This window comes from Girardinichthys multiradiatus, chromosome 4 (genome assembly GCF_021462225.1).
Source record: "Girardinichthys multiradiatus isolate DD_20200921_A chromosome 4, DD_fGirMul_XY1, whole genome shotgun sequence".
Taxonomy (NCBI): domain Eukaryota; kingdom Metazoa; phylum Chordata; class Actinopteri; order Cyprinodontiformes; family Goodeidae; genus Girardinichthys; species Girardinichthys multiradiatus.
Window position 1 is genome coordinate 36,086,021 of NC_061797.1, and position 26,703 is coordinate 36,112,723.

The window sequence follows — 26,703 nt, forward strand, 5'->3', positions numbered from 1 at the left end:
TTGGATTCATATTTTGTTTTATTCTTTAACTCATCCATACATTACTATCCACATAAAAATCACACTCATGGGTAATTGAGAAGGAACAATTAACGCAAAATACAAGCTTTTAGACTGGGGGAGGAACATCCTGCATGCACAAGGAGAACATGGAAGTCCGCAGCAGAGATTTGAACCAAAAACCTAGTTTTGAAGCAACAGCGCTTACCAAAGCTACAGCGTAGCCTGCAATTTAGCAAGTTTATTTAAAACTACTTGGCCTTGAAAGGCTGCAACAGGACAGTTGATAAGACTGGAAGAAATCCAATTGTAATTATTAGTTATATTAATAATAACCAGATAAGAATAAAAACACATTAATTTGAAACATTTTAACAAGAGGAACAAACACAACTTGATTTGAAAACTAGAGTTTAAGAAGTTTTAGTGAAAACTAACATGCACCAATCAGACAGCAAATCCGTCATCACTGTGATGGACAATATTTAATGCTTTGAGAAATGTAACATACATAAAGACTGACAACAGGAAGTCCGAGAAAAAGTACAAAATAATATTACGGCTTGAGAATAATACAAATACCAGGTGTGCAGTTTTAAATGAGCATATATACAAAATGAAATAAATTAAAGTGCTTTATCTGTGAGTTACTGAGAAGATATAATGTTTTATAAGCAAGATTAATTCAGTGAAATCCTACAGGTTTTAATGCTGGTTCAGAGCTTAACTGGGGGTGTGTTTCTCTCCTAGACGAAGCCACTAACGGAGCTATTGCTGCCATTAATGATTCTACTTTTTATTTGCTTCTGGATCATTGCATCTGAGTTTCTTTTTGTATGCCTGCTCTGTCTTCTCAAACCCCAGTCAGTCATAGAAGATGGCAGCTCACACCGTGTCTGGCTCTGCTGTAGGTTTCTTCCTGTTCAAAGGGAGTTGTTTCTCTCTACTGTCGCCATATTCTTGCTTGGGAGGAGGGATTGTTGCAAAAATTAATCACTCATTGCAATCTGCTGTGCTTCATTAGATAGAAAACTATTTTCTTTGTCCAGTTGGCTTTATAAACTGAATTTGAATATGTTTACATTAATTATTGATTTATATATTTTGCTATATACATTTAATCTATTTGTCTTGTAAAGTGCCTTGCAATGCCATTAGTTGTGAATTGGTGCTATATAATTAGCATTTAATTAAAACATTTAAATAGGGTTTATGGATAAATTGTTTTGATAGGATAATTAACGGGCTAGTTACATAAAATTAAGACCTTGTATTAATGATTGTAATGATGATTATAATCATTTTATTAATAATAATTGTCATATTTGGTGTAACCAACCAACAAACAAATAGTTAAAATTGTATAAATATGACCAGAAATAAAACTTGTACCAAACATGTTTTGCATACTAGCAATGCAAAAAATCAAAGACTCTTGGTTCTCACAAAAAAGTAAAGTTAACAATGTGACCTTGTAGTAGGTTATTTCTGTGGCTCTCCAGTCTTCCTCCAGACTCTGGGACTTTGGCTTCCAAATGAAATGGACAAATTGTGACTTATGAAGCAGTGACTTCAGCTGTAGTTTATGCCTCTCCACCAAACTCTTGAAAGGGTTTTGCTACAAAACCCTCTGATGGCAGTGCTTATCCCTGTTTGTGCACATTTTTTCTTTCCACTCAACTTTCCATTAATATGTTTAGGTACAACATTCTGTGAACAGACAGCTTTTGTTTTTAGCACTGAGGGGCCTCAATTATGGAGGACGTCTGCTGGTCAGTTTTCCTTCTCATGATTGTGTAGGTATCATGCACTGGTATTATGTACAATTATGAATTTTTTTAAGAAATCAGTTTTTTTTTATAGCTTCAATCCATTGTCATCAAAATGATTGAAAAACACACGTAAATATATGATTTTGATTTCTATAGTCAATCAATGTAATACACGATTTTCACTTTTTGAATTAAATTACTAAAACAAAACTAACTTAAATAACTACGATATTTACATTTATTAAGGTGCATCTGCATATTTGAAACAGTAATTTTATCAGTCTGAACAATTTAACTTCTTTCTTTCACGTACAAACGCTGTGTACGTACACGTTACGTAATGACGCCACTCTCATTACGGATGTAAACACAACTTGGTGCACATGGAACGAAAAGCGGGAATGATGCCGACTGTGGAGCGGTTTGTCTATCCGGGAAAAGGGAACGGGTTGCGGGCTACAGCCAGGATAGGCAGAGGACAGCTGGTGACCTCCGCCGAGCCGCTGGCGTGCTGTGTGTCCAGCAAGCGGGCCAGAGAGGTTTGCCACTACTGCTTCACACGGTAAGACGGGTTCGAGTACAAACTCCGAGGGTCCTCTCCTACAAAGCAAAGCGAGTTACTTTGTTTATTACTTTAATGAACAGAAGCTGTGTACATGTAGCTACAGACGGTGTGGTTAAAGGGTTTATATTTCACACAGACGGAGGTGTGAAACTGTGGCCTTTAGGTCTGTACCTGCTTCAACACATCTTATTTTAAATGGTTGCATTACCTCTTCAGCATGCCTCAGAGAGCTGCATCAATTGCTGTTAATTACTGTGTCCTTTAAATCAGGTGTTAAAAATTCTGTTTAAAACCTAATGTAGTTCTTCAACTGGTCAGCAGATGGCACTCTTTCTCTTTGCTGAAATTTACCCTAGATTGGAATGCGATTTTAGGGTGGTTTTTGTAAAGCTACTAATTACTTAAACTACTGTTGGTATTTTTGTTTATTTGTTTGTTTTTGGCTGTGTTTCATAAATGATTAATGCTCTTGTACTGTTAAATGCACCACCAGGGAATCTTGTTATCTGCAGATTTGTAATTACGACATTAATGGGAAGTCTAATGGTTATTGTGTAATTGTCGCTCCAGTCAGTCAGTTTAACAAACAGAAAATGCCATAACTTGCAACATCCAGCAGCATACCTTGAACCTTAAATAGTCAAATAATTTATTTTCAGTCCTTAAATATTCTGATCTGCTATTTTTACATTTTAGGGGGTTAAATTTCATAACAGTAAATGAGAGGACTGCATAAGAGATGTACCAAGTGAGCTTCATCTGCTTCATTGGGATTTTTTTGTTCTGCTTCATCTCACTTGCTATTGAAATTTGTCCTTCTGGATTCTTAATTACACCGTCTCAACCACCTCCAAACCTACTTCATCAGGCTCTATGGATGTAAGCGTATGTAATGAGGCTGGTGAAGAGAGAGAATACTGTTCTGATTTCTGGTTTAATTATTGCAGAATGAATGAGTGGGTACATTACTGAGGTTTAAATACTGCACATATAATATGGTCATAGTGGCAATCAAAAGGTAATTCCCACCAGTGGTTATTGGAAAAAACAAACTGGGACACTTTTGAAATGAAGCTCCATTTTCAGGTTGTTTGAAGGTAACCTGAGTAAATGCAAAAAGCCGTTTTCAAATGATGTCATTTATTAATAAACAGGTATCCAAACCAAGCCAGTCCTATGTGAAAAGTAATTGCCCCCCTAAATCTAATAACTTGTGCCGCTGTTGGCCTTAACAACTGCAATCGCATTTGCAATAACTGGGAATGAGTCTTTTACTATGATGTGAAAGAATTTTGGCCCCATCTTCTTTACAGAATTATTTTATTTCAGCCACATTGGAGGATTTTTTGCATGTTTAAGTCCAGACTTTGATTAGGCCACAGATTTTTGTTTAATTTTGTAGCCATTCAGAGGTGGGTTTGCTGATGTGCTTGGGATAATTGTCCTGTTGCATAACCCTATGGTCCTTAAGTTTATGTAAATAAACTCATGGCCCAAAATTCTCAAAGTCACAGTTTGTCAAGAGCTGCACGATAAATCAAATTGCTATTAATTTCAAATAGCAATCATTGCACACTTGCTGTATAATTGTAGTGGCTGTGATGCTAAAGCTTCTAAAAGGTATGGCAATTACATATTTCCATGAATTTCTGCAGCCCTTCTTTCATCTAATCAGTCCACAGAATATGTTTTCAAAAGTCCCGCACACCGTCGAGATGTTTCTTTGGCAGGTTTGAGTCAGGCCTTTGTGTTCTTTTCAGTCAGCAGTAGGTTTTACCCAGACTCATAAACACTGACCTCAGCATACGCTGTTAAGTTCTGCAGAGCTTTGGAAGCTGTTCTGGGTTCTTTAGTGACCTACTAGTTGAGTGGTTGATGGGCTCTTAGAGTAATTTATGCAGGGTGGCCATTCCTGGGAAAGTTCACCAATGTGTTATGTTTTGTTTTTTCTATTTTATAGATAATGACTCTCACAGTGGCCAGGTTGGTTTGGAAAGACTTTTCCCTTAGTAAATTAAATCATTTGAAAACTCTTTGTCTGATATCACAATTTCTTTGAGGAAACAAGTGTCAAGTGCAGCAAATTCGATTTTACAGCAGACCATATGTATTATTTTGAATTTGCGTGGATATTAGAAAATGTGTAATAAACTCAAACTTGTGCACCCAATTCTTGTCTTTAAAATAGATTGTATCATCTTTTCAACTTGGAAAAAGAATGGAGCAAATTAAATAATTGTGAATAATATTGCTGAAAATTGAGACGTGGGCATTGAATGCAGTAAGTGTTCATACAACTGGCCAAATATGTTGTCAATATGCAGAGGGTGAATGCATGACACATGAAATAAGTGTCCTATAAAGTATTCTATCCTAGCCTTTGCATTCACTCGATATTGCACACACCTTACAGTCAGTAAATTAGAAAAATTATTCAAAAGTTAATTTCAGCAACTCAATTTACTAAGTGAAACAAATAATATAAACTAAATTATACACATACTAATGTTTTCAAGCCTTTATTTCTGTTAATTTAGATAAAAACAAGACATTTATGTTTTGAATATTACATCTGAACATAAAAAAAAACCCATCTTGGAGTGCAAGGGGCACTTCGAGACCTTTTTTGACTCTGTGGTGGCCTCAGCCATCTTCTATGGTGTCTGTTGGAGCAGCAGCTTACCTACAGCTGAGAGGAAGCGGTTAGATAAGCTCATCGGGAAGGCTAGCTCTGTCCTACAATGCCCCATCGACCCAGTGTAGATAGTGGGAGACAGAACAACTCTAGCAAAAATAACATACTGTTGGACAATGTCACCAAATGCATGAGGCTGTTGTAGAACTGGATAGTTTCTTTAGTGACAGACTGCTTCATCCTAGGTGCACAAAGGAGCTTTATCACAGATTCTTTCTTTCAGCAGCTGTTATAACCATCACTGCTCCCAACAAATTTAAGTATTTACATCCCTGCTGTTTTTTGCACACTTTTCCCATTTTTAGCTCCTCCAAGGAGATCATGTTTTTTTTCATTGAGTTTGTTTGTCTGTGTGTTTTAGTAATGTTATGGAAAAAGTCATAGACACATTCTCATTATTTCTTTTTTTTTTATCAGAGATGTGTCTTAGCCAAAAGAAAAATTCATAAAACTTAAGTGACCTTACGTTGGGTGGCAGAAGTAAGCAGTAAATAGTCTATAAAAATATAATATAAAATAGTATAAAAAATGCGAATTTTGTACATTTTCAATATCATCCTACTCAGTTGCACATTTAATGCAGTCTGAGTATGGTATTTTTAATGACTACAGTATCTTTCTTGGTATAAACATTTACGTTACTGTACAGTCTATTCTTATTTATTTATTTATTTTTATATAGTTTTTACCTTTGTGTGTATGTGCATGCTTCTGTTTGCCCTTTACTTTGCTGCTGATAACCTGAAATTTTCAGCTGTGGGATGATAAAGGATATTTCTATTCTATTTGTACAAAAATATATGATCTGTTGTCTTAAAAAAAAAAAAAAAACTCTTTCTGATTCAATAAATTATTTATTGACTTAGCAAATCTTTAAAAAACTTTCTCACCATACTTCTACAATTGGGCAAACAACAGTTTGTATGTGGGTGTTGTGGTGTGAAGTTTGATGAAGGCCAAAGGTCAAAGCTATGATCATATTGTTGAGATATTGAGTAAATGTTACGGCAACATTTTCCCCAGGCTACAGCAGACACCCATTAAACCTAGGGTCAGAAAGATTTCTTAATTTATAAGAGAAAGATCTGCAAGTTGTGTTGATGTCACCCGCACTGTTAGACAACACCAGACTTTTGCAGATTTTGCAGGTATAAACACAATGAGTGTGGTCTCACACATGTGGAGTGCATTTTTCTTATCTTCAGTTAAAAACAAGTAATTTCACAGCATGAGCGAGTGCTAAAGAATGTTTTTCTAAACGTGCAGTATTTGTGTGACCATATCATTGGGAGAACAGAGAGATGCATGTGTGTCCAGGAAAAGAGCATCAAAGCTGAAGTAAATTACAGGCCTTGAAGGCTGTATATGAGTAATGAGTGATGAAAGTTGAGGGAATACACACGCAAGCTCAGACACACACATCTTAACAGGATCAAATCATCAGGGGTTAACAAAAAACGTTAAACCAGCTGCTATGTTCTCAAACTCACAGCAAAGGTAGTGTAGGTTAGAAAATAAATACTGACAACAGGAAGAAGTCAGGATTTGAATGCATCACTAGTTAACATGATTTTGAAAGTGGAGCTGTATTCGCGATTTATCATCAATAGACAAAAAGCTTTGTACCAAAGTTGCAACTTAGCTTTTCCATTGGGTGTCTCTTATCATTGAAAATCTGAATTCTAACATATTTATCTTCATCATATTCCACCACCAACTATAACTGGGTGGTACCTATTTTTTAAAGGGTATATACCCCCCACATTTTCTGTTTTCAGTTGTGTTCAGGATTGTTACAGGAAAACAATGGTAAACACAAGGCAGCTGAAAGTTGCCAAACATTGATATTAGATTCCAAAAGGCAAACAAAGCCTGCTGCTCAAATTTGAGTTTAAAAACAGAAGATTGTTATGATATTTTATCTATTGAATAAAATTCCATAAAATGATCACGAGGAAGTCTGAAGAAATGTGAATGTGTTGGACCATTTGTTTGCTACTATACCTCCCAGTGTCGTCTGCTACTATATACCTCAGGGTAGTCTGCAACCACAACTCCCAGCAGGGAGATAGGAAGGGGCTTCGCAGCTCTGATGTCACACTGGGCTATATAAGGACACGGGAGACGCCCCACCTTTGCTTTTTCTCCTGCTGGAAACCGAGACGCGGTTACCACGCAACGGAGGCGCATCATTCTGGAGAAGAAACCACACGTGGGTTTTCATTAATTCTCCTCACTCGCCAAACTCATGAGAAGAGTTTTCTGGGATAAGAAGACCAGTAGACTTCACTTTACCAATCGAAGGCGTGGATTTATCACGTAACCCAAGAAAAACCCACGGAGGTTTTCCAAGGAGACGAAATTTTCCTTTGTTTTTGTTCCAGTCGACTGCTGACGGTCCGTCATATTTTCCCCTTTTGCCAAAGGAGGAAAGCCGGCCGTCTTTGAGTTTTTTACAGACACGTAACAAATTCCCTTCCCCCCCGCTCCAGAGAAGACGACACCAAGTCATCCTGTTTTGTTTTTATTTCTATTAGAAATAGCTTGGGCAGGATAGAGTAGGATTTTAGGGCGGTTTAGAATCGCCACTTATAGTCCAATGTGTTCTAAGTTGTATTTAAATGCCATGTTTTATTGAAACTTTGATTGCTGTTGAACTCTGAAAGCCGCCGCGCTTTGAAGCTGTGCGTGTCTCACTGTGTTTTTGAACACCTGAGCGCAGACTCAGGTGAACTTAAAGTTGGACTGCTAGAACCTCATGGTGGAACACTCACTATTCCTTTGTCTTCACTCTTTGTGTTTTTCCACTGGTTGCCGCCTAAAAGTTTTATGACCCTTTGTGTTCACTGAGTTCCAACTTTGGGGGTTTTATGACTGCAGCCTGGTGGAGGCCGCTCCCAAAGCTTCGCCCAGTACTATATTTTCTCTTGTTTTTGCCATAACTGCTGATTTGACTTCATACACACTCAATGCTGTTTTATCTTGTTTAATTAGTTATTTTAACCCTTTTGTGTAGAACCTTTGCATGCTTGATTAGGTGAAGATTATCAAATCAGAATAGCGAGATGTATCAGGGCTGTTGATTTAATAAATATTCACGTAGATAAAGAGAAACGTTTGTTTATTTTGAGCAAGAGTGATTTGTCTGTCAACATAAGGTCAAATTTCCCCCACCTTCGGTGAAGTGGTTGATTAAACAGTGACATCTAGTAATAGCTATCAATTATTACTGAGAATTTAATAATTGTAATTATCAAGGGCCTTGAGCCATAATTATAACATCAGAGGACTTCTCTGATTTCGATTTGTAAGTAATGATTTTTGGTTAAGAAATTAATTTTTTTCAAATTATGATTTTAAATTATAATTCTTGATAAATAGTAATTAATGAATAATCATAATTCTTACAAATGTCTAGGAGTTGTAGCCTGGAGACCCAATAGAGCGGCACCCTAACAAACCGGCACCCTAACCAGGGAATTAAAAGCTCTCTGTCGTGAGCCCAGTCTGCTTGTAAGGGTGTATTCACATCAGGAAAGTCCTTTGGTCCGCTTGTTTGGTCCGGACCAAAATCGGACTTTATTTTTTTCCATTTGGTGCGGTTTGTTTTCACATTGTACTTTTTGCTAGTGAACTATTACTTGTAAACAAAGCCACGCGGGTGACGATCATTGTTCCCATTGGACAGAAATGACGGGGGCGGGACAGAGCACAGACCCAGACATTTAGGAAAACAACTGTAGACGTGCTGCATGCAGCACCTGTGTTCTGCATATTTGTGCCGTTATTAAGGCTGCAATATTATTGTGAGGGTGAAGAGCAGCTCATTAAACACAGACTTTGAGACGTTCCATTTATAATTTTGGAACCGCGTCGGAGAATGCGTGCTGAACGCCGACGTTCTCTACGTGCCTTGTCCCACAACAAGCCAGTAGCGTTGCTAAGCAACACACAGCTTATCAGGTATGATTACCTTACAACACACACCTTTGCTACCGGCTACGGTGGCTTTTTATGTCCAAAGAGACGTACGCTTTTTGTAGTTGATTCGGTTCGGGGCCGGTTTGTATTCAGACCATAAGCGAACCGCACCAGAGTCCGTTTGGAAGCGGACCAAGACCACCTCAAAAAGTGGTTCTCGGTCCGGTTGTTCGGTCCGGACCAGGGTTCGCTTGAGTGTATTCACACCTGCACAAAAGGTCCGGACCAAGGGGGGAAACGAACTCTGGTCCGTTTTAAAGTGGACCAAAAGTGGCAAGTGTGAATACACCCTAAATGTCAACAGCAGTGAATTATTGCTTCTGACAAAAACTGAAATTCAACATAATAAAATGGTCACAGCAGTATTTGTTACTGCTCTGGTTACATCGGTACATTGGACAGGTATTTTTCAGGATGTTTCTCTAGCTCACTGTCACCAGAATAACCTACTTTGTATTGATGAGTCATGAGGTTATTGTTTAAGTCCCTCTCTACAGATAAGCAGTCTTGTGTTTTACTAGTGACGGTTTACCTGCACCACAGTAATGTAGCAGTCAAATGGTTTCAATGATATGTCTGTCACACCACTTAAAACTTGTAAGTCCATCTGGAGTTAGTTATCTTACATGTTGTTTAGCCCTAAAACCCACTTCAAGCCAATGCCAGTGGAGACAATAGAAGTTTAAATACTGACATACAACCAGACTGGAGCTGCAGTCAATGACTCTGTCCTTCATTGGAATCATACACAAAGATTTGATTGCCGTTTGTACAATAAGCTGGCAGCTGTGTATCTGCTCGTTCTTCCATATTGTGGGCCACCGCTGCTGCTGCATTAGATTTTCAGGGTAAGAGATTGCTTAACATTAACCTTTCAGCATTTGGTTTATGTGGTTCGCTTCTGTTCTTCAGCCTCTGCACGAACATAAAAGGTTATAATTATAATAATGGTCAATCACATATTTTTGTTTACATACCTTTCTTTAATATACAATTTGTAACCCAGTTACCTAGAGCCTGTTTAACTTAGGGTTGTAAATGGTAACCTACGACAGGATGACCACAGTGACCTGGTATACATATACAGCCCAAACAATTTCATTGTTGAGAAAAAGTTGAATATTTTTGTCACTCGTTTTAAAGTGAAACTCATATAGACTGATTACACAAAGTCATTAAATATCATAAAAAAATGATATTTTAAACAGAAATGTCAGGCTCTGAAAATTATATTTAAATTCATGCATTAATGCAGCTTGGCATCGAGGCGATCAGCCTGTGGTGCTGCTGAGGTACAATGGAAGCCCAGGTTGCTTTGATCTTCAGGTAATCTGCATTGTTGGGTCTGGTGTCTCTCACCTTCCTCTTGAAAATACAACAAAGACTCTCTATGGTGTTCGGGTCAGGCCATTTTCACTGAATCATCTTTTGGTACCTAAATGAAATCGGCATCTTCATAAAAGTCAGCAGAAGGAAGCATAACTTGCTCAAGAATTTTCTGGTGGATGGCTGCATTGGCGTTTTTCTATCATACTTTTTCCTTCCACTCAACTTTCTATGAATATGCTTGGAAACCGCACTTTGTGAACAATACGTTTTTTTATCAATGACCTTTTGTAGCTTACCCGCCTTGTTGAGGGTTTCAGTGACGTCTGTCAAGTCAGCAGTCTTCCCCATGATAGTGTAGCTCACTGGCCCAGACTGAGAGATCACTTGGAGGCTAAGGAAACTATTGCATGTGAGATTATTAGCTGATTAACACTCTGTGACACCCTGTTTCCAATATGTAACCTTTTCGCAATATTCCAATTTCCTCAGTCTGAATTTGGCTATAATAATCAAAATTACTCGTACTCTGCGTACTCGTCGTCTTCCGCTTCATTCGGGACGGGGTCGCAGGGGCAGCAGACTCAGTAGAGTCTGTTATGAAAATTAATAGTAATTAAATAAAGGATTGTGTGTAATGAATCTTTACTGACACCAGTTGTTAAATATGGGCAGTTTTTCCTCTGCACCGCCATCTGCTGTTTAGAATAAGAAGTGCAGTGCGAGAACTGGGTAAGAATTTCGCCTTAAGCAAAGTTATAAAAGCCAACAGGAGGTTCATCACGGCTGAATTGTCTCGAGACGGCTACTGAGTGATGGGTTAACCAAGGCTTGACAGTTTTTGTTTTGTCTGCCTTGCAGCTGATGAATGAAATAGAATTTACTGAAATGGGTAAAAGTAGAGAAGCCACAGCACAATCTTTACTCCATAGAACACATCAAACACACAGAGTATAGCCCAGATATTTAATACTCTGTGTTTTCATGTGTATATATACATGGGGTAGGGGCAACAGAGCTTCCATCAAGTCTTAGTATTTGACACCAATCTCTCACTCAGCGTCTCTTTGGACCACGTACAAACACGCACCGCAGATAACAACAAAAACATCTAAAAGCTCTTGTCTTATTTATAGAGCAAAACATTTGATTGAAAGTTAGATGACACCAGTTTCCATGGGGTCTTTGTTATCTTTGAAGAACACAGACAAAAATATTGACAGGCAGCCCAACTTGAGAGGCTTGTTCTGATTTAAGCTGTGTGCTGATGCCCGTTAGCTGGAGGCTGAACAACAAAGAAGAAAAACGTTCACAGTAAGCAAGTGTTAGCAGCAAACCATAATGTCACCAATCATTAATGTGAAATGTTAAAACATAGGAATACATGGGTGTGTCAGAGGAAAAAAGAAGCTCTTCAGTTTCTTTAACTGTTAAGGAAACAATTTTGTAACCCAAACCTGCTATATTACTGCCTCTACAGCCTAAACATAAACTTCAAGGTATATGACTCTGGAACGGGTCTCATCAAAACACATGACATCTTTTTGTTGGACCAGAGTCCCATTATATATGCTTCCTTGCTATTTCTATTGAATAGCCTGTCTTAAGTCCCTGCAGCTGCTTTATCCCAATATTCTGAACTCTATTTACTGTATGCATGTACTTGACTATTTGTCTGGTTCTGTAGGATTTTCCTGACTATTTCTATATTTAGGATAATGATTAACCCCTGTGCTTCCTGGTTTTTAATACAGTGTTCAATAAATATTTAAATTTAGTTTGTTCAGTAATTATAGCTCAGCTTTCCTACACATTTGGAATTACAAAATCAAATTATTTTCCAGACTCAAATTTCAAGATTTTTCTTCCATATATTTAAAAATAAAATCTGGACATTTGAATACTAATGGCGAGATTGGTACTAATACATTAATTAATTGTATTAATGTGAAATCATGACTTACAACGATCTTTATAACTCTTGAACTTGTCAAGTCAGGAATTGAGCCTCCTAGATTCCTTTTAGATTCTTCAAAGGACAGATTGTAAATTCTGTATGTAAAAATTCCCAAAAGTAGAAGTTCTGATGCTTTATTGTGCATCTCAAACCCAGTTTAAGAACCACAGGTCCAGTTCAACCTGAATTTAAAGTTTTTAAGAGGCTGAACATTTAATAAAATGGCCCCCTTTATTGATTTAGAATGAATTGTGCATTCAGTAGGTTCACGTAGACGAAAAACCAAAATACTGATGGGAAAAATCAATATTTGATGTGGCACATCAAAGATAAAGCACACCAGTTTACATTTTTCTGTACTACGTTTTCTATTTTCCATACTTATCCAGACCTGGAAAATTATAAAAGTAAATCCCATATTTTTCCAATTTACATAGGAACCCTGATAGTTGTTTTACTTGGTTAATGCAGACCAGCAGTACTCGTACTCGTTATCTTACACTTCATTCGGGACCGGATCGCGGGGCAAGCAGACTCCGTAGAGACACCCAGACCTCCCTCTCCCCAGACACCTCCTCCAGTTCCTCCAGGGGGAGCCCAAGGCGTTCCCAGGCCAGCCGAGAGACATAGTCCCTCCAGCGTGTCCTGTGTCGTCGCCTGGGCCTCCTCTCAGTGGGACGTGCCTGGAACACCTCCTGAGGGAGGCGTCCAGGAGGCATCCGTTATATATGCCAGAGCCACCTCAACTTGCTCCTCTCGATGTGGAGGAGCAGCGGCTCTACTCCAAGCTCCTTCCGGATGCCCAGGTTTCTCACCCTATCTCTAAGCGAGTGCCCGGCCACCCTACAGAGGAAGCTCATTTCAGCTGCTTGTATCCGGGATCTCGTTCTTTCGGTCATGACCCAAAGTGAGACAGGAACTCCCCTCCATCCTGAAGAGGACAAGCCACCCTTTTACGGTCGAGAACCATGGCCTCGGACTTGGAGGAGCTGATCTTCATCCCAGCCGTTTCATACTCGGCTGCGAACCGCCCCAGCGCATGCTGTAGGTCTTGGCCGTCTACAAGAAGAAACAGAGCAGAATGTACTTCTTGAGGAGCCTTAGGACCTTCAGTGTTTGCAGCAAGATGCTGCATATCTCTACAAGTGTTGTGGAGAGTGTGATCTCTTCTGCCTTCATCTACTGGGGTGCAGCATCAAAGCCAGGGACTTAAAAAAACTCAAGCTAATAAAGTGTCTCTGTTCTGGGGACTCTTACAACCTCTAGATATCATTGTGCAAAGAAAGACTCTTTATAAAATGAAGATCATTATGGAGAACCCTGAGCATCCTCTTCATCAGACTGTCCTACAACAACAGACTGTCTTCAGTGAGAGGCTTCTTCAGATCTGCTGTAAGACAGACGGCTACAGGAGATCCTTCCTGCCCACAGCCATCAGCATCTACAACAGCTCTTTGAAGAAACCTGCATAATATGAGCTACAATAACATCTAATTTCCCTTTGGGATTAATAGAGTATTTTTGAATTGAATTGACTGATATTTTTTTATTTTTCAATGTCAAACAAGGAAGCAGTGTGTTTGAGGTGTTGCTTTAGGTGCTGTACATAGACAACATTTTTGGGTGAAAACTGAAAAGTTTTGTTACGTTTCTACTGTTTGTGTACACCCACAATGTTGCACATTCTCTCATAATGGCACAATTTAAAAATGGGTTCCTGAGTGTAAGGTTTTAAAAATATGTCTGTCTCTGTTTTTAAAAGTCTTCCTGTATGGGGATGCCCTGGCACATTCGCAGTATGACTGCAATCAGTAGATATTAATGTGTACGTGCACAGCATAATGGTTGCCGACCAGTTTAAAACCCACAGAAAAAGAAGATATCAAAAATAACAATAACGGTTTGCAGACTGAGTACTGTTTGTGCTACTGACTCTTTTGAATATAACAATGCTTCTCCAACAAAGTGCTCATTTTCTACCTGTTTTTATGAAGCAGGTATTGTTTGTATGCATGCGCATGTTGTTGAGTGTCAAAACATACTGCATACTAGTGGCATGACTGGCAAATGACACTGTCCGGAAGGTCCGGCAGCAGCAGGTAAGGCTGGGGAGCATCTTCTCCCACACAAGGACCATTAGCACCGGTGCCCCCCAGGGGTGTTTTCTCTTCCCACTGCTTTTCTCCCTCTACACAAATGATTGCACCTCAGTGGACCTGTCTGTAAAACTCCTGAAGTTTGCAGATGACATCACTGTTATTGAACTGATCCAGGACAGTGATGCGTCTGCATACAGACAGGAGGAGGATCAACGGGTACACTGGTGTGGAACCACTTGGAACTTAACCAACTCAAGACTGTGGAGATGATGGTGGACCTTCGGAAAACACCACCCCAGCATACCTACCTCACCATCCTCAACAGCACTGTATCTTTTATGGACAACTTCCGGGTTCCTAGGAACCACCATTTCTCAAAACCTGAGATGATCCTCACACATAGACAATGTTCGGAACAAGGCCCCAGCAGAGGCTGTACTTCCTGAGGCAACTCAAAAAGTACAACCTTCCACGGGAACTACTGGTCATCTTATACACTTCCATAATTCAGTCTGTCCTATCTTTGTCCATCTCAGAATGGTTTGGCTCATCCATGAAACAGGACTACAACAAACAATCAGGGCTGTGAAAAAAACGGTCAGGGCTGACCTTCCCTCTATCTGGGACTTATACAGGTCTAGGGTCAGGAAAAGGGCAGCTAAAATCTCTGCAGACCCCACACACCCTGCACATAAACTGTTAAGGCTTTTACCTTCAGGTCCGCGCTACAGAGCGCTAAAAACATCCGCCATAGAGACAGTTTCTTTTTCCAGGCTGCTTCTCTGATGAACAATTGACAGTCAGATTTCCAGAACAACATGCATTAGATTGTGTATATATCTATGTCAATTTTAAAAAGATGTATTATTATTGAGAGCAAAGTGTACCAGAGTCAAATTCCTTGTTTGTCTGTACAAACTTGGCAATAAAGCTGATTCTGATTCTGAATCATGTGCTTTACAGCTAAAGGACAACAGACTTAAAGAACACAGTGTGGGGCTGTAGCGTACTGATCAGTTTTAAGCTTTTGTTGTGCAAACATCATGTACACTAAAGTTTCAACATTATCTGTGTCTTCATTAGTAATACGACAAGAGTATTAGGGTCACTTAGAGTAAAGTCAAATGACGAGAAAAAAGTTGAATTGACAATAAAAAAAGTATATCAACAATAAAGTCAAAATGACGCTGGCACAAAGACCGGCGACAATTATGCCTTGTGTAAACGAGATAGTACTTTAGAATATTAATAACTAAATATTTCAATTCTATTCTGCAGCAGAAAGAGAAAATCAGCACAAAAAAACCCATAAAACGTCAGCATTATTTTTAAGTGACTGATGCCCCTTTGTAGTTAAAACACAGCATTAAGACCTGTAACTAGAAACACTGGAGACAGGGTTGAGTGACATTACAAGCCTATTGGTCAAAGCAAGGAAGGGTGGAGCTTACTAATGTATTCACTAGCCACAACCATTGGGGGCGGAGCCTAGTTACAAGATTGATTATGGAGCTCCACCCATTCTGTATTCTCTACATGTACTGCCTTATCTGCTTCATACTAGGACTACTGTGTAATGTTATTAAAGTCTTTACTGTTAAAATATTATGAAAAATGGAATGAATAGGGATGAAATGGATTTCTCTGTGTTCAGGTTTTGTCATAACTCTTGATAACAACACTGGTGCATCTAAACACAATGTTGGTGAGTAAAATAACATGTATACATACGGACTGAAAGGTAAACAGAGGAAACAGCATGAGGGAGGTGCACATATGGTGAAAATTACCCCCTCGTTCTCGCATGGGCTCAGTATGGCATTATTTTTACTTTGTTCTCCTGAGCTGATAGGGTGAGCTCTTCTCAGTTTCAGATTTGTCTAATACACACACATATTCATGCAGCTTTTCTGCATAATGTGTAAAGGCACCACCCTGAATCTGACTGCTACAAACATCTATCACCTTTTCACCTAAAGCCATCCCCTCAGACAGACTCTGATGAAATGTGTGTGAATCCGGTTATATAGGAAGCATACAGATGACTGCTTTAGATGCAGTTTGACAAACCAAGAGGAGCAGATGAGAGGGAAGGGAATGACTCAAAATCGAAACCAGCAGTCCTCCTCCTTTCACCTCCTCTCAATTTATTCTTCTATTTTTCTCTTCCAACATGTCTATCTGCCTTCCATACATCCCTGTCAGTTTTTCCATCTATTCTGTCTGTCTTGCCCATCTCTTTTCACCATCTTACCTCTCATTGTTCAAGTGCATTTTTCCTTTGGATTCCCTCGTGCTCACAATGATCATTTTTTTGCATTCTACCTCCAAACTGTGTTGTTTTTTTACCTCCTGCTGTTTTACATGCAGGTGCCTGGGAAAACAAAATCGCAGACAGCTGTATCATTTGTAAACCAAGTAATCTGCTGTACACAGAGAATCCACCTCCACATGTTTGCGTAAGTAATGATCTAAAAAGCACATCTGTTCGCTGAAATGAAATCATGGTCCTCATGAGTATGAACATAAAAGTTGTCTGCCGAGCTTCAGCTTTCTGCAGCACAGTTAATGAAAATTTGTATTTTGTGTTCCCATGAGATCCAAGATAAATAACTCTGTGAGGATTTACTATGCGAATCATAGATGGTACATCTGTTATTTTTTTGTTGTTGTCAGAAAACAGGAGGAAAGAAAACTTGCAGAATAGCCATAATTTAAGACCAATCAGGGTGACGGGGGTTAAAATGTTAATATTATTTTATTCTCTTGGACTGAGCAATATTAGCAAAGATTTCAATTTTTGTCGTCTCTCTTGTTGACCAGTCTGGGTGTTTTGTTTTCTGCAGTTACATACTGATGATTACTGGCTGTGTGTCTCCTCATGTGCCTTGATGTTCACTTGGCTCCTTTGGCAGCCCTGCTTACCTGTACTTCAGGGCTCAGCATCTTTTGTGGCTTCTTGTTGGCATTTCAGTGAGAATATCACACAGCCATACTTCATTCATTAGGCTTCATTCTGGTTGTTGGAAATTGAGCTGCCAGGCATTTCGTTGAGATCAAACCACGTCTGCTCATACTTCTTCTGGTTATTCCCTTTGTCCTGGGTTTTCTTATGCTTCAGAATGGTGTTTAACATTCTTCTGATCCACTCCAATAAACTGCAGTAAAGAGCTTCACAACTTAACGGTCTAGAATATTTAAATGATGCTAGTAGCATAACTTACAAAATTAATTTCCTTCCTTTTGTCCCAGAAATGGAAGTAAAAGTGCAATAGGATTACAGCAACGATTAAAAAGCATTAAAATTATCCGCTTAATATTAATAATGCAGGTATATGGCAATAAAGTAGAATATCCCTATTCTTACCTCTTGCTCCATCAAAGGTAGCTAGAAACTTTGATGTCAGAATCAATGTCCTGCTGACCCTAAAGCACCATCCTGCCTGGGATGTCTGCCTATGGCTGCTGTACCAAACCCAACATGCCTCTCAGCTCTTGGTGTAGTTTGTGGAGATGGTGTTCTGGGGTAAATGGGATGTGTTGGGTTTGTGCCAGACAGCATTTTCCTTGGTGGCTGAAAAGTTAAAATTTAAGCTTATCTGACCAGAACACATTCCTTCATAAATTTGGGGAGTCACCCACATGCCTTTTGGCAAACTCAAAGCATGCCTTCTTATTTTTAAAACTAAACATTGGATTTTCTTCTGGCCACTCTTCCATAAAGCCCAGCTTTATGGAGTGTATAGCTTATTGTGATCTTGTGAACAGGTACTCCAGACTCTCCTGTGGAACTCTGCAACTCCTTCAGGGTTACCTTTGGTCTCTGTGCTGCCTCTCTGGTTAATGCCCTCCTTGCCCGGTCCGAGTTTTGGTGGCCGGCCCTCTTTTGGCAAGTTTGTTGTGGTACCATGTGCTTTCCATTTGAAGATGATGGATTTGATGGTGCCCAGCAACTTTGTCCTTGACTTGTTTGGAGAGCTCCTTGGTCTTCAGGGTGTGAGACCTCTTGCATAGTGGTGTTGGGGCCTTTCAGAAAAGGTGTGTTTTTACTGACAGATCATGTGACACTTTGATTGCACACACGTGGACTTTATTTCACTAATTATGTGACTTTGTAAGGTAATGGATTGTACCAGAACCTTATAGGGGATTCAAGGTGGTGGACACATTTTAAATTTTCTTTCCATTCTTTATATATATAAGATTTAAAAACAAAATGGAAAATAGGTAAAAAGCCAAATGGGATAAATGTTAAGCATTTCTTACAGCAAATTAAAACACAAAATTCAGTTTCCCAGAAAATTAGAATATTAAATAAGACTAATAAAATGGACACTGACACCTGCCAAAAGGAGGCTAATCAAGGTCAAGAAGCTGCCTGTTAAGAATGCTACATTCAAGCATATTATTGGAAAGTTGAGTGGAAGGAAAACGTGTAATAGAAACAAGTGCACAATCAAGAGTGATAACAGCAGCCCTGAGTGGATTGTAATCCATTCTGTGTATAACGTTAATTATTTTGCTGTCTTTTGTGTTAATATTGCAGTCATCTCCTGGTTTCTGCCAACCAGTGCAGTGCTCATGCCTGCAAATTAAGAAAGTAAACATAAACAAGCAATGGGTCTATCAATAGCCTTCAATTTGTTGAAGCTACTTTAAGTTTCTGATATTGGTAACAGTTGTCATCCATGAGCTCAATATGACAATCGCTCCTCCCTGGATGCAATCCCCAGCCTTCTGTGACTGGTCAGCTTGACCAACTTGAGTGGACACAACCCACCATCGCATACTTTTAGTAGACTTTCCCTTTCACCTTTTATTGTTTGAGAAATGATGCTAAATCAAGAAAAATCTATGTTTTAGTGGGATGATGGGTGAAAATTGCTGTTTGTGTGGGTGATTGTGTGTCTGTGTGTTTATCACTGTTATAATGAAACAATGAGGAGACTTTTGCCATATGATTCCCCCTCAGGTCCAAGATAAATCAGGAGGCACCTGGTGTCTCACACACAAACACACACACACACACACACACACACACACACACACACACACACACACACACACACACACACACACACACACACACAGATGAGATGTACAGTTCAGTTTCCAGTTTACAATAAATTTACATCTTGATTTGTCACTGTAGCCGTCTGTGGTGTCATACCCAAGGTCAACGGTAGGTGGCAGTGGTGACTCTTAAGGAGTTATTTGCAAATTATTTTGTACTCCTACTTAAATTCTCTCACATTCACTTTGTAAAGCCCAGCAATTGCGATACTGTCAAACAAAGAAGCTATCAAAGAAGCTCTGAATTTAGTCGATTGAAAATTGTTTGGACCTGTTTCCTCTGGCCTGGATGTCTCAGAATTGCAGCAGACAACAGAAGAGTCGACTCAAGCAACCCAGCAATAGCCAAATATGTTGTCATTTGCAAAACAATCAAGAATGGTGCAGCAGATTTATACACATTCATTTTATATTTGTATCATTTTAGAGTAAATTTTACTGTGCTGTGGTTTCGCACTTATAGAGATAGGAAGAGTTCACTCGGTAATTATTAATAGACACGAAAGCTCCCAAACACCACCACAACATCTGAACACAATGCAGCAGCCTGTACTCATGGGGAATCAATTACCATGCTGCACACAGCAAGAAGGATATGCTGAGGTAGGCCTAATTAAATGTCTCACAGACTTAACAAAACTGACCACATATACAAACATGTAAGAACACAGATGTGTCGACTTGCATATCAATGGAGCAACCAGCATTTCCCAGTTCTCTTCTCAACTCTGATGAGAGACAGATTTTATGACCTGCATGTTTCTTCTCTACTATTATTACTTATTCTTCTAGTTCTTCTGTTTCTATCTTTGTTTGTCTTGCCTGCATTTTGTTCTGGACCTTCCATTCAAGTTAACATCTGTTTTCTGCTTTAGGCTTTGATCTTGTGTTTGTCTTTTTCTCACAGCAAAAGGAGGAGAAAACATTTTTTACTTTAAAACTATTTTCAAACAGGCCTGTTTTGTAGAATGTCATAATACATTTTTTATTTATTTATTTATTTATTTTCTTCCTTACAATTACAAATTAGTGGAGTTAGCCTCACATTACATACATACAAGATGGCAGCCTCGGAGCTTCGCTCTGTCTTTGTTTTTGTATTTTGTGTGTTTTTATGTCTTTCGAGCCACAATCCTGTGGTCTCATTCAGTAGAGAGGAACGTCTCAACATCAGAGAGTACTCTCTTGGGATATTTTCACCATCTTTCATCGATCTGAGGTTCACTGAGCTCCTGGCAAGCGGAGCTGCGGCGCTATACGGAATACCGCGCAGGAAGCGTCGAAGGGGAAAGCGTGCTGGCGCGCTGGTAAAGCTCCGCAAAAGAGGACTTCGCACACCACTGTCTTCAATCCACCTGGCAAATGTCCGCCCTCTAAACAACAAGATGGATGAGCTGCTTCTCCTCACCGGTAAAAACTCAGACCTCCGCGGATCAGCAGTTCTCTGCTTCACCGAGACATGGATGAGTGAAAACATCCCAGACCGAGCACTGCTGTTACCGGACTTCCAGCTGCTCGGAGCGGATCGCAGCGCGGAGCTATCGGGGAAGAGGCGAGGAGGCGGAATCTGCTTTTATATAAATGAAGGTTGGTGCAGAGACGTAAAAGTGCTGGGAAAAACATGTAGTCCGGATCTGGAGTCATTTTCCATAAACTGTAAACCGTTTTATTCACCGAGAGAGTTTTTCTCGTTTATAATAATCGGCTCATATTTTCCACTGCATGGTTGCACTTCTGCCGCGGAAAAACATCTTGCAGAGCTGATTACAGACAAAAAACACACGGACTCTTTCATCAAAATACTGGGAGATTTTAACAGAGCAAACCTCTCCAATGAACTCCCCAAATACAGACAGCATATTAAGTGTCCCACCAGAGAGAAAAACACACTGGACCATTGTTACACAACTTTAAAGAACTCATATCATGCTGTTACCAGGGCTGCTCTGGGTTTTTCTGATCCTTCTCTTATCCACCTCATCCTAACCTACAGACAGAGACTAAGAGCTTCCAAACCCAAGGTTCATACTGTTAAGAAGTGGACTGAGGAATCAAAGCAGATGCTACAGGCCTGCTTTGAATGCACAGACTGGACTGTTTTTGAAACCTCAGCCACTGGCCTAAACCAACTAACTGATGTGGTGACATCATACATCAGTTTCTGTGAGGACGTGTGTGCACACCAAGACCTTCTGCTCCTTTGGGAATAACAAGCCATGGTTTACTCCACACCTCCTGAATTTGCGCAGGGAAAAGGAAGAAGCTCACAGCAGTGGAGATTGGGTGCGGTACAGGCAGGCCAGGAACAGACTAACAAAGGAGATCAAAGCAGCCAAGAGAAGCTATAGTGAGAAGCTGAAGAACAACCTTTTTACTGGTGACACTTCAGCTGTATGGACTGGTCTGAGAAACCTGACTGCCTACAGGAGCCACCCCACCCTTCCTGAACAGAGTCCTCGCCTGGCCAATCGTCTGAATGGCTTCCACTGCAGACATGACAAGAAGCTGTTCACGCCTCAAATCATCTCCTCCACAGCCCATTCAGGAACAAGTTCTTCCCACAAAGCTACCAGTCCCCTACCTTCAGATCCTCTGCCTGCACTAAAGGTCTCAGAGGAAGATGTAAACAGGCTCTTTCAGCGCATGAAAACAAAGAAAGCTGGAGGACCTGATAACGTCTCCCCATCATGCCTGAAAGCCTGTGCAAATCAACTCGCTCCAATCTTCACAAGGATCTTCAACAAATCACTGGAGAAATGTGAGGTCCCCTCCTGCCTCAAACGATCCACCATCATCCCGGTTCCCAAGAAACCCACCATCCTAGGATTAGATGACTACAGGCCTGTAGCCCTGACGTCTGTGGTCATGAAATCCTTTGAGCGGCTGGTGTTGAAGCACCTAAAAGACATCACAGGCCCCCTGCAGTGTTTGCTTACCGAGCAAACAGGTCAGCAGATGATGCTGTTAACGTAGGTCTACACTTCATCCTGCAACACCTAGACCACCCAGGGACGTACGCCAAGATCCTGTTTGTAGGCTTCAGCTCGGCCTTCAACACCATCATACCAGACATCCTCCACCAGAAGCTCACCCAGCTCAACGTCCCAGCCTCCACCTGTCAGTGGATCAACAGCTTCCTGACAGACCGACAGCAGCAGGTGAGACTGGGGAGCATCTTCTCCCGAACCAGATCAAGTACTGGTGCCCCCCAGGGGTGTCTTCAATCCCCACTCCTCTTCTCTCTGTACACAAATGACTGCACCTCATCGGACTCGTCCGTGAAACTCCTTAAGTTTGCAGACGACACCACTGTCATTGGACTGATCCAGGACGGTGATGAGTCTGCATACAGACAGCAGGTGGATCGGCTGGTACACTGGTGCGGTCAGAACTATCTTGAACTGAATCCACTCAAGACTGTGGAAATGGTGGTGGACTTTCGGAGAACACCACCCCCATACACCCCCCTCACCATCCTCAACAACACTGTATCGGCCATGGACCACTTCAGGTTCTTTGGAACCACCATCTCTGAGGACCTGAGATGGTCTTCACACATAGACACTGTTCGAAGGAAGGCCCAGCAGAGACTGTACTTCCTGAGGCAACTCAAGAAGTTCAACCTTCCACAGGAGCTGCTGGTCATCTTCTACACTGCCATCATTCAGTCTGTCCTGTCTTCATCCATCTCAGTGTGGTTTGGCTCATCCACAAAACAGGACAGGTCCAGACTGCAACGAATAATCAGGAATGCAGAGAGAATAATCAGGGCTGACCTTCCCTCCATCCAGGACTTATACAGGTCTAGGGTCAGGAAAAGAGCTGCTAAAATCTCTGCAGACCCCACACACCCTGCACATAAACTGTTCAGAGCTTTACCTTCAGGCCGTCGCTACAGAGCACTGTTCACTAAAACCAGCCACCACAGAGACCGTTTCTTCCCCCAGGCTGTTTCTCTGTTGAACATTCAATAGAGTACAAAACAACAGCATACAGATGTTGCAAATGCACTATTTTACTATATATGTGTATATTGTACATTGTAAATATGTATATTCTGTAATACAAAACCAAAGAGCAAAGTGTACCCAAGTCAAATTCCTTGTTTGTATGTACGAACTTGGCAATAAAGCTGATTCTGATTCTGATTTCTAAGAACACTGATAAATATGTATTGTCCAACCAACAAATTCAAACACAATACACAATTGATTTAAATTTATGCTAACCAGAACAACAAAATGTTGCTCTTGAGATTCCTTTGAGATGACAAATGTTTCTGCTTAACTAACAAATTATACAGATTTTGGCTGTCAGGGAAGTGATCACTGATTTAAAATATATAAATAAAAGGTGTGAAATTTTAGGAAATGAGCAACTTAATGAGTACTGAGGGAAAGCAGCAAAAAGGGAAAACAAAATGACACTGAGAGGAAGAGAATGAAGGCATTAATTCAGTATTCTGTATGCTACTAATGAAACCTTTCTAATGTTATTCATGAGTTTTCCTACTGTGCCTACAATCCAAACATGGACCTGCCATCTCTTCACACAACATCTGACAGACTCGGTGAAGAAGAGCTAAAAAACGATGAAGAAGGAGAAGGGGGTTGACTCAAAGAAAAAGGTAAAAATAGCCAAAGATGAGACGGGTGTAGAATGGACAACTCAGCGTGAAAATAAGCAATTTTATAAAATTACAAATAGAGTTGTGTTGGAGAATACTAACAAAATGTAGCTTTGGAAATGTATTCCTCATATCCTGGATTTTGGTTCATTTTCTGTTAATTTTGTTGGATTTAGCTCTCTTATTGTTGTGAACATCTATATTTGGACTGTTAAATCAGTGTTCATAAACATGATAGACTGCATTAAGGTGCATACGCTGCTGGACTCAGTACTGTGCTGCCCAGAAGACAAAGTTGGGTCATTTCTGTGTATTTGAGTCCAGAATATGTGTGGTTGTTATTGAACCAACCTAACATTAAACAGTCAAGCGAAAGACTCTTGGCTGGACTGCTGAGCCAGAGGATAAAAACAAGGTTTTTATTATTGAGGTTGTGACAGTAAAATATTTCACATGGTTTTGAAATCATGTTCGGAATAGATTTTCCTGCTCTTTCATTTTCACATGGCATGTGTAAAGCCAAATGTATTTTTTTGTGCCATGAATCTCTTCACAGAGAGAATATGTCCAATTTTACATTATCAAGATACAATCCTTCGGTCCTACTGGATTACATAGATTTTGGGATCATGATAATTGGGACCTCTATCTGGTAACTACAGGTCCTTCTCAAAATATTAGCATATTGTGATAAAGTTAATTATTTTCCATAATGTCATGATGAAAATTTAACATTCATATATTTTAGATTCATTGCACACTAATTGAAATATTTCAGGTCTTTTATTGTCTTAATACAGATGATTGTGGCATACAGCTCATGAAAACCTAAAATTCCTATCTCACAAAATTAGCATATTTCATCCGACCAATAAAAGAAGAGTGTTTTTAATACAAAAAACATCAACCTTCAAATAATCATGTACAGTTATGCACTCAATACTTGGTTGGGAATCCTTTTGCAGAATGACTGCTTCAATGTGGCGTGGCATGGAGGCAATCAGCCTGTGGCACTGCTGAGGTCTTATGGAGGCCCAGGATGCTTCGATAGCGGCCTTTAGCTCATCCAGAGTGTTGGGTCTTGAGTCTCTCAACGTTCTCTTCACAATATCCCACAGATTCTCTATGGGGTTCAGGTCAGGAGAGTTGGCAGGCCAATTGAGCACAGTGATACCATGGTCAGTAAACCATTTACCAGTGGACCAACACCAGCAGCTGACACGGCACCCCAGACCATCACTGACTGTGGGTACTTGACACTGGACCTCTGGCATTTTGGCATTTCCTTCTCCCCAGTCTTCCTTCTGACTCTGGCACCTTGATTTCCGAATGACATGCAGAATTTCATCCAAAAAAAGTACTTTGGACCACTGAGCAACAGTCCAGTGCTGCTTCTCTGTAGCCCAGGTCAGGCGCTTCTGCTGCTGTTTCTGGTTCAAAAGTGGCTTGACCTGGGGAATGTGGCACCTGTAGCCCATTTCCTGCACACGCCTGTGCACGGTGGCTCTGGATGTTTCTACTCCAGACTCAGTCCACTGCTTCCGCAGGTCCCCCAAGGTCTGGAATTGGCCCTTCTCCACAATCTTCCTCGGGGTCCGGTCACCTCTTCTCATTGTGCAGCGTTTTCTGCCACACTTTTTCCTTCCCACAGACTTCCCACTGAGGTGCCTTGATACAGCACTCTGGGAACAGCCTATTCGTTCAGAAATTTCTTTCTGTGTCTTACCCTCTTGCTTGAGGGTGTCAATAGTGGCCTTCTGGACAGCAGTCAGGTCGGCAGTCTTACCCATGATTGGGGTTTTGAGTGATGAACCAGGCTGGGAGTTTTAAAGGCCTCAGGAATCTTTTGCAGGTGTATAGAGTAAACTCGTTGATTCAGATGATTAGGTTCATAGCTCGTTTAGAGACCCTTTTAATGATATGCTAATTTTGTGAGATAGGAATTTTGGGTTTTCATGAGCTGTATGCCAAAATCATCCATATTAAGACAATAAAAGACCTGAAATATTTCAGTTAGTGTGCAATAAATCTAAAATATATGAATGTTAAATTTTCATCATGACATCATGGAAAATAATGAACTTTATCACAATATGCTAATATTTTGAGAAGGACCTGTATATGTTTGCATTTTGTCCATTCCTACTTCCATTTTGTACCCATGCACTTAAACCATTGCATGCCAGTTTAATTATCTTACTTGTTAAGTATTTTTGATTAATTATGGCAATGGATATAATCATAAAAATGCTCAAGTCTTGCATACCATCTAATTTAATTGTATATTATGTTGTGAAGATGTCATAGGCTGTGACAACCTCGCTTGGCAAGTCAGGGCCATAACAGTGGCAGGCTGACTTCAACACCCCTCACTGCATTGGTCCTGTCACAAAATGCATGGAGGCAGCAAAAGGGGTCTTAATTCTGCCTCTACGTTTTGTTACATCACTACAAAATAATGCACTCCATGCTGACACAGCATAAAACAGTGAATTCCCCAACCTTGATCCAGATACACATGCACTATTCTGAGAGCGCATCAAAAGCAATGCACACACTTCAAACTTTGGTTCTTAATTTCCTCACATTTATACCTGATTAATTTTTG

The 26,703-nt window shown here is 40.2% G+C and overlaps 1 protein-coding gene across 3 annotated transcripts in view; it reads left to right on the forward strand.

The window, feature by feature from the left end:
• The first annotated feature begins 2,122 nt into the window (after positions 1–2,122).
• The window catches only part of smyd3 (SET and MYND domain containing 3), a 119,748-nt gene continuing 95,167 nt past the window's right edge, over positions 2,123–26,703 (forward strand). For all 3 annotated transcript variants that reach the window (XR_007037978.1, XM_047363290.1, XM_047363291.1), the window contains exon 1: positions 2,123–2,334. Coding sequence is in view for 2 of the 3 variants with exons in the window: in XM_047363290.1 (XP_047219246.1) it covers positions 2,156–2,334 (179 nt within the window). In the remaining variant the exon portion in view is untranslated. The remainder of the gene's footprint in view (positions 2,335–26,703) is intronic.